Here is a 16,076-nt window from a genome sequence, read left to right on the forward strand (position 1 = left end):
CTGGCTGCTGTGTCCAGAAAACAGCTCTGTATCAGAGGTCTGGGCAGATGCTGGTGGGGGGAGCAGCCCCTGTCCATCGATGACTGTGCTGGCAGCAATCAACGGCAAGCCCTTGTAAATGGTCTGTAATGACACTGGGATCTGCAAAGGGTTTTCTCAAATCAGTGTAAGATTAGTTGAAATCCACTTCTATGGAAAAAAAAAAACTTCAGTGAAATAAAAGCTGCTGTTAAAAGTAGCACTAGAGCTTTAGATTTAGACATGATTTACATTTCTACCTGCCATGGAGTTCCAAATTGGTTTGTCATAAATAGTGCTCATGTCCACAAAAACAGGCTGAGGGACCAAGGGCTATCTGAGCTGATACATGCTTACATGCTTTTTAATGGGAGTATATAGCTTTTCCCAAAAGGAATAAAAAGCTTCTGGCAAGTTTGAAAAGGGAGATGACTGATACTGTATTGTAAGTAGGGAAATTAAGACTTCCTCTACTCCTTCATAAATTCTTCTGGAAAGCTGCCTGTGCTCTGAAGGCCGCAGGCTGTTTTATTCTATCTTTCATTATAAAAAGAAGATTGAGAAGTGACTCAATTATAATGTATAAGCACCTTCATGGGAAGAAAAATACAGGGTGTAAGGGAGCTTTTTCAGCGAGCATGGAAATGTGTGGGAAGAACCAGTGTCTGAAAACTAAAGTTGAAATTGGAAATTAAGCTGCCGTTTCAAAGTATCCACTGGAACTCTCTGCTGGCATTCACGATGGGTCCTGCCGGTCTTGGTGTCTTCAGACCATCACAAGGTGCCTCTGAGCAATATTATTTAGCTATGTAGAACCTGTTAATCAAAGTCTAAGCATTAAATTCAATGCAAGGGTATTTTGGTCGTCCAGAAGCTTTTGCTGTGTCAGTTGAGATAGCTGATTTAATAATCCTTTCTTGCCTCAACATCTCCAGACCTATGCATTATACTTCCTTGACCATCACAGTTGAACTTCAGCAAATATTTGGTGCTGTCTTGTGAGTGCAAGAGGAAATTACTGGTTCCTTGATTTTTCTACCATTTCAGCTGCATAATAAAGCATTGTCCCAGCCAAACAAACACGTGCAACTAAAGAATTCAGTGTTTATTTCCTCTCATTCACAAATAATATCTGGTTGCTCCTATTAAGGCTACATTAAGAGTTTATTTTCTCCAAAGTCTGAGTTTGTGCAATACTTCAAATGCACTGCAGCTGTGTGTACTCTGTGGTGGGCTGCCTTCAGCCTGGCTTTTGCAAGGGGATAGTAAGTGTCTGTGCAACCCCTTGGACAAGGACATGCCTGTCTCACCCAGACAGCTGAGTGTCTGTGGGTGCTGGAGATGTAGGAGAGAGAAAATCAGCTCATAGTGTATGGAATCTGAGGGAAGACCACTTCAACCATAGCTTGCTATACTGTTTTCTAAGAATAAATGCAAACTAGCTAAAGCTCATCAGCTGGGTGGTTATTACATCATGCCTATAGTGAAAAAACACAAAAATCCTCTGCTCTAAGTAAACTACTTCAACATGGCTCGAGTACACCTTTCCTCCCACTGTGTGACTCTTTGGACACAGCAAGCTGCATATAGTGGTGTTTGAATTCAGTAGTGTTTCAAAAGAACATTAAAATTTAACAAGTACATTTAACTAAAAAATCTATATCTAAATAGCATGGAGGTAGTGATAAAAAGGAGGTAATTCAGGCCAAGATACTGCATTAACTTCCCTGTGAATGAACCTTTCAGACAGCACGGAGCCGGGCTGAAGTCACTGAACTAATGCCAGGTTCTTTACTCAGAGCCCAAGGAGCCTGTGCCTTGTTTCAGAGGGTGTCATAGCCTCCTTTTTAAAATATGTTTGGTTCTTTTTTTTTTTTGACAGAAGTTCAAAAAAACTGAAACAAAAAATCCCCTCACAAACAAAAAAAACCCCTCTTTTTCTCTAGTTTTTGTGCTAGTACTATAAAGTACTTGTTACTAGGATAGCTTCTCTGGAAAGCTTTTATTTTCTCCAACAGATCCACGGAAATGGGGCAAGATCATGGCCAACCCATGTATTACTCTGGCTCTGTTAACGTTTGTTTCTGTCTCTAATAATAGAATTTTGTTTCTCTTAGGTGGGATAGAAGTCCTGAAATAGTAGAAAAAAATATTAATTCCATGTAACTTTGTACAATTCCTTAAAAGTGTCTACTGCAGCAAGAGTGATTGAGTCTGTCCTTTGCTACCTTCTTCCCACCTTGTGCTGAAACACCTCCAAAATGCTACAGAAACAAAGCCTGAATTCTTTTAATCATGGATGAAATTAAAACGCTTCCACTATATTGTAGAGTACTCTGCAAACACCGAGTCACCACAGTGAGTTGTCAGTTCTCCTACAAAAATTACTGAAAATCATTATTATGTGATTTATTTTCCCTGACAGTTTATCTAAAAATAAAAATCGGACCCAGATTTCCTCAAAGCCTCCACTTCTCAGCTGTTTCAAAACTGAAAGTTAACAGTGAAAGCTGCTGCCTGACAGTTTTAAATCCCTTTTCCTGTGAGAGCTGGGGGTGTACAGCATTAGCAGCTCCCGGGGTGTGCAGGAGCTGGTGAGAGCTGTGAGCGTGGCCATCTGCACAGACCATTCCTATCTGGCAGTTCTACACCGTGTGTTTCCCCTGCCTTTCACCTCAGAAAAACATGGCAGAATTGGAGGTTGAGGTATTGTGGAGCAACTCCTCTTCTGTGAGAGTCTCTTCCTTGGCTCCTGGATTACAGCAAGGTTAACTGGGAGGCTTGGCTGTAAAGAAGGGCTGGAGAAGGGTTTGTTGCTGTTCAGTGTCCTGCTGTTTACAGCTGTGTGGTGAATGACACTTCCTCCTTCTGGGAGCTGGGAATTGCCAGATGTTTGCACCCAAGTTTCCAAGCTCTACAGGTTGGGGCAGACCTGGCCGGGCTGTAAAGATTTGTGCATGCTCACTTTTGGGGACATATGGGTTAAAGCAGAGCCTCAGAATAAAAGCCTGACTCTACTGAAATGAGTGGCAAAACTCCCATTCACTCTGGATTGTCAAAGCCCCCTAAGATTTGTGTTCTGTTAATAATTATTGCTTGTACATAAAAGTAAACTTCTATATTTAAAACTTATAACTTGGCAACCACAGAATGCACATGTCTGTAATGAATAACCATGTGAGCCTATTATTCCAGCTCTCCTACACTCTCATCCTGTTCTATATTTTACCTGCTATTCATCTGTCCAAATTTTAGACTGTAAGGTCTTCTGGGCAGAGACCATTTTTTTTCTGCCAGCAGAGCAATGCACCTCTGTGGCTCTGTGTTAAACAAGGCAAGTATTTTAAATCTGGGGAAACAAATGTTCCTGCGTTTGACAATTTCTGAGCGTGAACGCATGTGATCAGGCATGCGTGTCTAGAGATGTGCTTTCTACATACACATATTGTTTCCTTTTAAAGACATCTGCATCTACTGAATTCAGTCCAGAATTTGGCCTAGAAGTTTACCATTATTATGCCTCAATTCAGCAAAGCGTGACTGTAGGGAGACTTAAAATTAAGTATACATGTAAGTGCTTTGTTGGATGGAGGCCTTTAAGATTCTGTGCATTTATGCTCTTGTAATTTTAAAATGAAACATATTATTGAAAGTCTTCAGTTCTTTATGCTGTCACTTCCTCACTTATTTTGATTTATTACATATAAATACATGCCTCCTAAATTCTAGATGCTTTTGAAAACAAATAAATTCAAAATACATTGAAATCAAATGTAAAAGCAGTATCCACTCTTCACTGAGCTACAATAATGCCCTCTGTTCATGAGCATCGCTTTTGTATCTAAACAGCATCCTCCCTATCAAGGCCCTCTTATGTCAGAAACTCGGCTTTTAGCCAAGACAAAATCATGTCTGCTCCAGAGTGGGGGGTTCTTCATGCACAAGCAGTCCCTTCTTTGCTTCCTGAGGATGGTAAACGTTGCTGCATCTGCCCTTCACTGAGCTACCACCACCGACCAAGAGTCTTGTTGAGCGGGTGTTCAGAAGTGCTGCCCTTCCAGTCCTGCCACCAGGGGTAAAGATGTTTGGGCTGTTGGTTGGACTTGCTTTTGAGGTAGCTGTAATTTTCCATGCAAATTTTAAACCATGGGAATGCCAGCTCAAGGGAGTCTGTTAGCAGTTGCTGTAGCGGAGTGGGCCAGGTTTACACGGTACTTTGAAACACAAATGAGGTAAGATGGCCAGGCAGCACCTTCCTTGCAATGTAACCCAATAAATGTGTGTAAGCAGGCACTGATTAAGGCTTGTCATGTAACGTGATATGGTGCCCAGTTCATTGAAATGATTGATTAAAATAGTTGATTAAATGGTTGATTAAAATAGTTTGAATGTCCCCAAAACTATTAGGCAACTAGGTCAATTACATTCTATATGCCAAAGGATATGGAAATACCTATTTATGTTTTTCATGGAAGGAGTCTAATCAATCCTGATTTGTTGTGTTTTATAAAATCAGATCTATTTGTATATGTGTCCTGAAAACATAGACTGTATCTTTGGAAGCATTCTCCTCTTCAGGGCCCATGGCTGCTTGTCTAAAGGGCTGGAGTCATCTTACTGAGTTCACTCAAATATTTGTAGTTTACATCATTCCATAGAAAATACGCCCTTAAAGTCTTTAATTTTTTTTCTTTCCCTAAATAATGATCATAAACATCTAGTGGAAATCTTCAGGTGTCAGAAAACATGAAGACAACTGACTTTGTTACATTTCCTTCGCTAAAGATTCTGTGTAAGTTCAACAAGAAGTGGATTTACACGACTAAGCCTAAAGATCTCCATTTAAGTGCCACCTGCAGTGGTGGTTTATGAGATGAGATTTGCTCTCCTGGAAGCTATAATGAGACCACCCAGCCCCAATTACATATGCCATGGATTAGAATTCAGATGGTAATAATTTCTCACTATTACCAAGGCCAGATTTGATCTGGTTATGCAAAACATTTCCAATCGTGCTATGACTCTCCTCAGTCTACAGCTTCCAGAGAAACTCCTACTTAGTCAACTGAATTTTTCTCCCTTGAGGAGAGCCTGTGATCATGTAGGTACTTTCCTTGAAGCCACAAGGACTGTCTCTGTAATTGGGATTATATGCTTAAGAAAGGACATGCAGGAATGAATTGTGATATGCTTTTGGTTTGTAGCAGCAGAAGTAGAGGACTGTGGTTTCTGGCTTCCTTCAGTTTGTCATATTCCCATCCCAGTTGTTTTGTTAAAAATTAATGTAGTGCTCAGCATCATTTGGGATTTCAGTGAGAGGAATTAAACAAAATGGGTAGGATATCTGGAAACCTTTAGCAACAAAATGCAGTGTTTTAAAGTAGAACAAATGTCACGAAACAAAACAAAAGGTGAAGTGAAAGGGAAGTTGAATGATAGGGAAACAGGCCTAAGCTTGTCAGGGAAATGCCCTATTTTAATATGAGTACATTTGTTAAAGTGTATAAATAAGTATATGTAAATATATGTAAATAGTTCCCTGAAGTGAATAAGAAATTACAATTACGAGGATAGACAAAGTTATTAATTGAAAGTAATGATAAATCCAACCTTTGTAGTTACAAGCTTTACTTCAGCCACAGAAACTCTGGTAAAACGTTTGGGAAGCAATTTGGGGCTGCCATGCTGACTTGCTGCGGTGCAGAGACGAGATTCCAATTCTTTGGAGAAATGCCACTTGATCTCTTGGAAAGAAGGCAGTGTGAATGCCCAGTTAGCAAGTGCACCCTCCTCTGGGCCTGCAAACTGGAGACCAAAGGAACACACTTTCTGAGACTGGCTGCCTCCACTACAGCAAAAAATAATGGTGTATAAGCTGCTCTCAATCAATAATGAGCAGAAAAACGTACCCAGTAACAGAGTATTTAACAAGGCCACTTCTGGCTGAGAATTCTTTGTGGCTCTGGCCCAGCTGGCTCGTGCCTGGACCTGATGCAAGACCTGTAATAAACACACTGTCATGGGCCAAAGTCTGGCAGCTTGATTTTAGCTTGAGAAAGTGAAGTGCAGGCCTTCACACAAAGTTTGTGTGCTACCAGCTTTAGTTTGTGTGTGAATGTTTACTGGTTCCTATATCTTTGTTCTCTCACAAAGACAGTTTGTGACCCAAACACTAGAAAAGAAGTTGTGTGTTTGTGGTGAGGGAAACCTCTAAATTTGCTTCTTGAGTCTGTATAAGGGCTGCTGTCATGCTGCCAACTCTCATCACCTGTACCAAATGGGTGCAGGTGTAAATGGTTTGGGAGAAAGACATCCTTAACGTTACAATCTTCTCTTTAATGGAAATGTGCATTGGGTACTGTCTGCTTAACAAGCTAAAAGAAAAAAATTCATAGTAACCCTCATACAAACCCCAGAACTTGATTATCCTTTCACTAATGCAGGTATAAATCACCACTGAAGTCAACAGAGTTATTCCAACTTTAATTCTGGGACATATGAGAGGAGATTGAGGCCCTTAAGGTATTTGGTATCTAGGCTATCTTTACTGATACACTGCCATGATCAGAAAGCTCTCCTCCTTTACAGGGAAAAGATGAGGGGAAAAAGCAAAGTGACACTAATCTTTTCCGAATCAGTCTTTCCTCTTGGGTGTGACTACACACAGAAAAGCTGGGATTTCCAGGTGATACTAATCAAAGATGGCAGAAGCAACTACAAAGCATACAAATAAAGCATCCAAGATTCATGCACTAAACCAACCATGACAGCACTCACAGCACAGAACAGTCAGCTGTGTTTCTGTGAGGGGCCTGGAACTTTGCTGCATGATAGTAACGTCAAAAAACCCCCCTATGTTATTATTATTACCAAACACATAATAAGATTAAAGCATAATGCACACTGATAGATGGTTACCCTGCCTTCCAAAGACACCATGTATTTTACATAGGTGCCTTCTGTATCAGGAAAAATATCATTTCTATAGATGGTCCTGCCGAAAAGCTTACAGTCTGTCCTAGTTGTTTTTAAAATAGCTGCTCCCAGATGTGTGTGGTAATGTGTATGTGTGTCTGCATAGGTATGGGTGATTTCTGACAATTTTCTGTATCTTGGCTAAATCCAATACACAAATTCAGACTCCTGGGTTCCTTCCAGATTTACCAAAGGAGGGGGCTCATGGACCCATAATTTTTCGCAAGAGAAAGCTCTAAAAGGTCATATCTGCAACCCAAAGAATATTCATTAGAAAAGTTAATAGTGGTCTTGTTCAGAATAAAACTTCTGGATAGAGAAAATATTCAATTATTGCTGGTGGAGCGGAGACAGTTATTCTTAAATATTTGCTGGTGCACTTATCCTTCTGGCAAGTCACAGCAACAAGGAAAGGCTTTTAATCTTTCAAAAGAATTTAGGAACTGCTAAAAGTTCATAATGAGAATGCAGAGTGGGTGTTACAGCCAGAATTGTATACAGTTCTAAGATGGACTTGGTCTTATGGCATTTTGATTACGAGTTAGCTTTAACATGAGGATATTGGTTTTGGGGGGTTTTTTGTTCCAACTGCAGCAATACCTTTCATAAACTGGCCATTAGAATTAGTGCTATGCCTTGATCCAAGCCTTGTAGTCAGCCATGTAGATGGCAGGTTGACTACAACCACAGTGATGTACTATATTGTAACAGCTGTGGTTAAAAAACCCAAACAAACCAACAACAAACCACCTGAAAACATTTAGTTCAGAGTCAGATCTAGGAAAAACTCAACAGTTCTAGCATGTGCTTTTCATGCCAGAAGACTGAGTATGAAATTTCCCTAAAGCAGATCAGGGAGCCTGCTGTTGGCATGGGGAGTTCATTCACTATTCGTGTTATCAGACTGTCTCCATGTGCTGACAATAGAGGTGGTTACATCTCTGACCACATAGGTCATGTTTTCTTTTCCAAAGATGCATTCCTCTCACAGGAACTCTGTCTCTGGATAACTTATTCACTCGCTTGATAATGATGAGCTCCTTCTTATTGCTTTTCCCCAGTACCCATTCTCCAGCCAATCCCCACACAACTGCTGCTCTTAGTATAGCTCTGCATGTATGTGCACACGTGTGAGCTCCAAGGATCACTGGGTTCTTAACCCTCTTGACCTCACTCACAACTTTTTGTTGCAATCCATGTTGGTGTCATGGTTTCACCTTAGTTTTTCTCATCAGAAAGACTGGCTGGGGCATTTTCTCCCACCTGCCTCTTCTTTTTGTTCTCTCCTTGTTTTCCTCTTCCCTTGTGACTGTTCTCTTTGCAGAGTGGTGGTGAATGACTTTTAACGAGCATGGGAGAAGGCACAGACTTCTTTGCCAGAGAAGAATGTCTTTGAGCCAGAGCCCTGGTGGGAGGTTCTCTGCTGCAAACTTAACTTGACCTTTCCCGAACTTTGCTTCCAATCCTCTGCTCTCACAGGTAGAGCCGATGTGTTCATACCAAAACCCAAAAAACATGACATCAATTTCTCATTCTAAAAGCTGATCCAGCCAGCTTGGGGGTTGGAAGGAGTTCTGCCAGCAGCCCCATCTTCGGCTGCAGTATGGGCATATCTGTTGAGTGCTAATCCAGCCACTTGGAAGACAACATGTAAGCTTTGCTTATTTGCCTTTGCCTTACTTAATTACAGAGAGTTCTCCAGAGTTTTCCCCAAGGTTTTATAAAAATCATCTGGTACGGCATCTAAAAGATTTAATGGAGTAAACAAGTAAATAAAAATCTGCAGTCTAGAAGGCCAAATTTCAATTTGATTTATTTAACATTCCATGGAGTTTCACTGATGACAGTGGTTTTGTACAGGTTATAAGTGCAAAAGAATGTGACCCAGAGACAGGCTCCATGCTCTCTTTGGCAAATGCTGTATCCCATCTGTTTGTCACTATTAGAACATTTCTTCATTGGCAGATAAAAAACAATATGCACAAAAGGATGCAGTAAGCTATTCCATACTATCATCAATACAACCAAAAGCAAGCAGTCATTGCTCTGATAATGATGTAGCCTCTCACTGTGGCCAACTGTCAGAGGCCTTCAATACAACACATTACATTCAGTGACTAAGTGGTGTACTGGAGGCACATGAAATGGCAAAGTCTTTGGAACAGGAACCAAGAGAAATGATTGCATGTCTTTATGTTCTATTTAGAAAATAGTGCCTTGTGATACAAAAATTCTTACTTTGTGGCTCCTCCTGTTACTTAAGGGTTTTTTTTTTTTTGCTATGTCAGGCAAAAAATTAAAATATTAAATAAGGTATTGTATCTTCATGTTGTGCATCTGTTTCATCCTTCAGTAGAGTTGAGATGGAATGGGATCAACTGGAGCATTTAAAATGACCCGTATTTGTCGTATCTTCTCTGCGAGCCCTGAAGTGAAATTCAGAAGAGGTTCTAAGCAGGCTGAAAGGGAGTTATTTAAAATGAGCATTTAGAAGGACCACAAGATTCATAGAACCTGTTTAAACTTGAGATATCCTTTTTCTGGTGAGCTGTTTTCTGATGACAATATATAGATGTCTCGTCCATCCAAAGGATCCAGAATCCCTCAGTGATAAATACATGCCAGAGATTTTAGCTAACTTTCAATTATTCTTGAAGATTATGGATGTAGTTATTTCAAAAACCAAACAACCCAGCTGCAGTTGCAAATTTTTATTTGCAATATTGGAAGCTGTATTAAAGTCTGGCTAAAAGCTAACTTCCAGCTTGAGTAACCATGCTTTGAAAATTGTTTCTAAATTCCTCATCTGTAGAGCTTTAACCGGCTCTTTAAGGGGGATGGGAACCTGAATTTAGAAAACCTCATGGCACATACTATGTCATGTTTATAACACAAACAGTTGTTCTGTGGTGTATACAGGGTTAGTTCTGCTCATGGAAAGGAAGTGTTGATTCTTTTGCAGGAGAAGGAAACCCCTGAACTAAATATAGGGAAGAAGCCCATATGTACCTCCGTCTAACGACAATATAAGCCCCTCTGCTCTGCTGGTAAATATATATGCAGGGTGTTCACTCAAAGGAAAGGTGCAGCAGTAAACACAAGATCTATGACTGAATGCACCCACATGGTATTTAGAGTGTAGAAGTTAAAATACACCTGCTAGAAAGGCATCAAGCACTACGTGAAGCTGCTCAGGCCTCCAGTGGCACTGTGATCCAGCACACTGTTAAAGCACTGCTCTCTTCCATTACCAACTGGTAATGGTGTTACCCTGACGTGTCTAAAGCCATTCACAAAATTAGCTAATGAATTTACTGCACGTAAATTACTCTGTGGTACTCCAAGGGCAGCTGTACACCACTCATTTTGCATGTAGGCAAGGCCTTAGAGTGCTGCTCTAAGGTATTTTAGTGAATGTTTTGCAATCCCCCAGGTCATGGCAGCCCACTGTTGTGATAGGACAAGGAATAGTGGGTAAAAATTGAAAGAGGGGAAATTTAGGTTAGGTATTAGGAAGAAATTCTTTACGGTGAGGGTGGTGAGACAGTGGAACAGGTTGCCTAGAGAAGTTGTGAATGCCCCAACCCTGGAAGTGTTCAAGTCCAGGTTGGATGGGGCTCTGAGAAACCTGGTCTGGTGGAAAGTGTCCCTGCCCACGCCAGGGGGGTGGGACTAGATGAGAAGGTTCAGACTAAATTCTAGAAGCTTTTTCATTGTCAGGGTGGTCAGGCATTGGAATATCTTACCCAGGGAGGTGATGGAGCCACCATCCCTGGAGGTGTTTATGAGGTGTCTGGATCAGGTGTTGGGCGATGTGGTTCAGTGGTTTAGGGGTTACAGTGGCAGTGGTGGGTGAACAGTTGGACTTCATGATCTTAAAGGTGTCTTCTAACCTTGATTCTATGATTCTGTCTTTAAGGTCCCTTCCAACCCAAGCCATCCTGTGATTCTATGATTATTCACCACCAGCTGGCCCTGGCAGTGCACAGTGCTCAGAGCTGGAGGGCAGTTACGGTGACGGCCCCTCGCTGTCACAAAGGACACACAGCCCTGTCTGTGCGCGGCTCTGGGATCAGAGCAGGCCCCTCTCAGCGCTTCACGGCCGCTGTTTCCCTTCCAGACACCGAGGCCTTGTCGCCCGGGGCCTGCGGGGGCACCGGGGGCTGCCGGGGAGCCCCGGTGCGGGGCGCGGGGGCCGGGCCGGGCAGGGGGTGTGGAGCGCCCGCCTCTCGCGGCTCGCACAGCCGGGTGCCTCCCGCGGGCCGGGCGGTACCCAGAGTGCAGCAGGCGGGCGGGCGGCGCGGCCGGGACCCACCGCCGGCACCCACCCACACCCACCCCCAGCCCGGCTCTCCCCCGGCAGCAGCGGGAGCCGGGCCCAGGCGGCGGCGGCGCGGCCCAGAATGCGACACTGAGATGCTTCTTCCCCCGGCAGCGGCGGCGGCGCCTCGGGCCCAGGCGGCGGCGGCCCCCGCGTGGATGCGGCTCTGGAGCCGGCGCTTCGCCCTGCACAAACATTTCTATAGGACTCATTCGCCCTGCTGAGGAGATCGGCCCGGACCGGCCGCTGCCCACCCCTCCCTTCACCCCGCCGCTCCCCCGGACACCGCCGGCGCGGCCCGGCCCGGCCCGCATGGAGGCCCCCGGCGGCAGCGGCGCGGCGCCGCTGAGCCCCGCGCTGGTGGGGCGGCTCCGCCGGGAGCACGAGAAGGTACCGGAGGGCAGGAGGGGCCGGGGGCGCGGGGGGGGCCGGGCCGGGCCGGGCCGGGCCGGGGGTCCCGGGGCGGGGGGCGGACACGTGGCCGCGTGACGTCACGGGCGGCGGGGGCAGCGGGGCTGAGCCCCAGGGACCCGCTGGAGCCCCGGGAATCTCGGGAGCCCCGCGGGGTTCGGGGAGCGGCGGCGCTGCCGCGGAGCCCTCGGGGGACGAGCCGGGAGGCGGCGGGAGCGGAGGCCCTGCCCGCGCCCCCCGGCCCGCCCTGCGCCCCCCGCCAGCCCGTGAGCGCGTGTTCGCTCCCTGCGCTCGCCTGCCCGCGGTGTCCCCGCCACGGTGACACCGTCCAGCCCGCCCCAGCAGGGCCCGGCCCTGTCTGTGACCTGCGTCATCCCAAAGGGCTCCCGGGCCGGGCTGAAGAGCGGGAGTATCAATGTTGGTGGTGTTTGAAATGGGTTGGAAAGAACCAGGCTCTCCTGCAGAAATTATTCCCGAGAGTTCGGAGGCTGGTTCCACCTGAGACCAGCGTGCAAAACTCAAGATACTTTTCCTGTTGTGTTTTTTTTGTTGTGTTTTGTCTGTTTGTTTGTTTGTTTGGGTTTTTTGTTTTGTTTTGTTTGTTTTGTTTGTTTGTTTGTTTATGGATTACACTCGTGGTGTAAGGCAAGTGGGCTCTGATAACTTAGCGAGTGCAGTTCTGAGCTTCTAGGTCTCAGCCTTACCCTGAACTCTGGGCGGGTGCAAAAGTCACTGTGGGACTAACTCATGGTCATGTTCAATATATTATTGGCACAAGTACGTTTTCCCAGTTAGCCTTTCACCTCTTCTGCTCATTTTTCTCACATTATTAAAATTTTTTGTGCCAATTCTAAGGTGAACAGCAGAGCTCCTCAGTTATAACAGAGGACTTTATCTTCAGCCTGTATTTTATCACACACTGGTTTAGTTAAGAAAACTGAATAACACCTGCGTGGTATAAAAATCTGGAATATTCTGTGCAAAAATATGTCTACCTTTGAATAGCTCCCTAGATCATTTCTAAAAGATCTGCGTGGCCAACTGACCATTAATGTGGATGAACAGTTGGAGGATCTGCTGGAATACTCCACATCGTCCATTCTGCACGGAGAGTAACCCATGATACCAATAACTGGTGATAGTGGCTTGTCAGCTTGGGCTTCTTCAGTTAATTTTCAAGGTGGTGGAATCTGGTGAAGAACAATTTCCCTGGTACATTAGTGTCGGTGAGGCCTAATGCCTAAGTACATGTCTGTCATAGCCACGTACAGTTATTCCCAGTTCATGGGTAAGACCCCTCTGTAAGCAAGTTTAAGACTCTTCTTAAACAGATCTGCTCCACTGGAAAAGAGGCCCAGGAGACCATTAATTAAGCCTCTGTTAGGCTGATGTACCAAAGTTATATTTTATCAGAGGGAAACTTTACATAATTTCTGCAAATTGGCTAAAAAAAACGGAACACTTCAGCTTCAATATGAAATTATACTAAAGAACTACATATCTTGGTTACAATGGAGTGTCATGATGAAGATGTAGTAGACTTTCCCTCTATGCAATGAATATATATAATTGGATTACAACAGTATTTTCAGTTACGAAAATATTGTATTTTAAGATGGAGGAGGTCTTTTCATTTCAGCTACCTCTTTTCAGAGATTCATATGTTTCTCATAAAATTACTGAAGTTGAAGGCTCATGTTTTGGTTTCAGCACAGAGATGAGGGAGAATTAGTTATCCAGCACTTTGATAAACTAGTAATTATAGTGTGAGAATCATAACAAATAGTAAAGTTATTTAGCCAGAACAATATCTCTATATACTGGCATTTAAGCAGGCAAATATATTTATTTTAATTAGTGTGATGTTGTGCTGTCCCAGTGACGCCTGATTAGGTATAAAGACACCTATTTATTCCCATTAGTCTGAAGGCAACCTTAAGTGTAATAGTGGAATAGAGCAATATCCATTGCCACATTAAGGATAATATTTTAATCATGGTTGATTATTTTAACACTCGGGCCATTGTACAACCCTGGTTCAGCTATAGCCCTGAGCTTTTAAGTTCTAAAGAGCTGCTCTGAAGAACTCGTGAACTGAGGCTTCCTTCCTGTTTGAAAATATTAAAAGAACAGGATGTTCATGACTTTCTGTCTTCACTTGGATTGAGGCTGCAACTTCCAGGTTTAGGACCCCTGGTGAAAAGTAATTTGAATTCTTGTTTAGGACTGCTTGCCTGTTGGACAGATTTCATCTTGTTAATTTGTGGTGATAGTAAGACCAAACTATTAAAAGCAATTTTCAGTGCTCCTACTAAAGGCACTTTGTATAAAAACATGACTTAGAATGTGTATCTTGGGGATAAATTATAGAAGAATATCTAGTAATTTTCATGATAAAGACCATCATTGTAAGCACAGTGCCTGCGTAAAGTTTTGAATATTTCTGTAAGAAGAATATAATGTATGTATCATGGATTACTTGCAAAAGCAATATATGTTAGCTGAAAATACTGTGGTAAATCTATTGCAAGTTAGTACAGGAATTATAAAATGAATATTTAAATAGGAGGGTTCTCATGCTATAGACCCTGCCTTTGAATATATTATTTGATATACATTTATTCCTGCAATCAAATGGGTTGGGATTACTGATAGGTAGTTGACAAGTCAGATCTGTATGATTTGGTAAGACTTGCATAGACAGTGAATTTACAGTGGGATGATATGTTCTATAGTTTCTGAGCAATGCAATGACGATATGTGTAATGGGAGACATTACAGAACCAATTAGACCCAAGAGACATTTGCAGAGTGCAGACACAGCCATGGAGAATCTAAAGGACTCCAGTATTAGCTGGCAATATGATTTTTTTTTTTTTTTGGTATTGCACTGGCAAACACAATTTTTTATTTTCCTTTTAGGGAAATTAGGAGAGGGAAGTGACTCTCCTGTCACTCATCATGACAACAAAGCACAATTAGATTGAATGCAGCTCTTATCTTAACTCACTGGCCACTGTGTATTATGGCATATTCTTAATTTTTATGAATTTAAATGGTAGAGCTGTATGATTTTTAATTTCCAAGTGGTTTTCAAGATCCTGAGTACTTGCAGTTTTTTAACAGTTAAACAGGTTGTAGGTGGGTTATGGGGAAACGAATGACAGGATCCCAAACTTGCACTCTTCTTACATGAATTACTTCTGGGGCTGACTGTTTCTGTTTAAGACTTTTTCAAGTAATATCTGTGCTGTGAAATCAGCAGCTTGGCAGTTTTAAAGTTGTTTCTGCAGTTTGAAAAACAGCAGTGAGCCTGAGTAGGGTCTTGTACCCTCCATGCTGCTGCAAGGGGCGTGGACTCACATGTGAGACTACAGATGAGTGGGCTTTCCAGTGCAGTTTCTGCCATGGTTTGCACTTTTTCCAGCCTGTGTCCAAATTAACAGAATCTAGAGAAAGCCTGGGTATGAGACACCAGTGCAGTGGGACTTCATTTGGCACAATAATTGTTTGAGAAAAGGGAAGAGAGTGTCTGAGGCTGGGTTTGATCTGCTTCTTTTGAAAAGAACCTGTCTGAAGCTTTATTTGCCATATTCTTTTTTAAAGATACCTGGACCTTTTCAGAAGCTTATGATGACATACACTCCATCCTGCTCAGTGGTTCCAGTGATGTTTTCTCATGTGCTGCTCTCAAGTAAAAGGGCTAATTCAGTCATTATCTGGAAGCTTTCAATGGAATGCTTATTGTTCCTCCAGTGTTAATTGATCATCACTTTTACTTTTTTAGTCAATATTTGTCTATGTTCTTATTAGTATGAATTAAATACTCACTAGTTTATATAGTGTCAAGACTTGTGAAATAAATGAACAGATCTTCAGTAGGTGGTTTTTTAATGGTAATTGAAGGCAAACTATTCACAAAAGAATTTAAAGAGCATTGCCTTTATTCTGGAGTGGGCAAGCCTGTGTGCATCCAGCCTCATTGGTGACTAGAATGTGTAGATGAGATTATATGCACAAAATTTAAATGTGACTAAATTGTGCTGCTCCTATAGGTGTCTGTAGGTGCTCTGAGTAGATGCAGTGACCTCTGTGCAGGTGCTGGTTTTGTGGTTCCTCTTGTCTGTTGGCATAGGCTGCAGAGTCATTGTCATAAAAAGGGTGAACCCTCCACAACTTCTGTACTGACACTTGGGATCAGGCTGCTGTGGGGTGAGAGGAATCCAGTAACATGTGCCAAAATGGTCATGGCAGATGCCAGCACGAATGTGGCAGGAGAGCCAGTGATGGGGAAACTGGACTGGCCCTTTGAGCCGTGGTCAGGTCAGAGCAGTGTCAGGTCAGAGCAGTT

At 43.1% G+C, this 16,076-nt stretch overlaps 1 protein-coding gene across 1 annotated transcript in view; it reads left to right on the forward strand.

The window, feature by feature from the left end:
* The first annotated feature begins 11,371 nt into the window (after positions 1-11,371).
* Positions 11,372-16,076, forward strand: part of URI1 (URI1 prefoldin like chaperone) — a 41,581-nt gene continuing 36,876 nt past the window's right edge. Inside the window, exon 1 of the mRNA XM_032700998.1 lies at positions 11,372-11,704. Within this exon, the coding sequence (XP_032556889.1) occupies positions 11,627-11,704 (78 nt within the window). The 5' untranslated portion in view covers positions 11,372-11,626. The remainder of the gene's footprint in view (positions 11,705-16,076) is intronic.

The sequence above is a fragment of the Chiroxiphia lanceolata genome, chromosome 13 (genome assembly GCF_009829145.1).
Source record: "Chiroxiphia lanceolata isolate bChiLan1 chromosome 13, bChiLan1.pri, whole genome shotgun sequence".
In the NCBI taxonomy this organism is placed as follows: domain Eukaryota; kingdom Metazoa; phylum Chordata; class Aves; order Passeriformes; family Pipridae; genus Chiroxiphia; species Chiroxiphia lanceolata.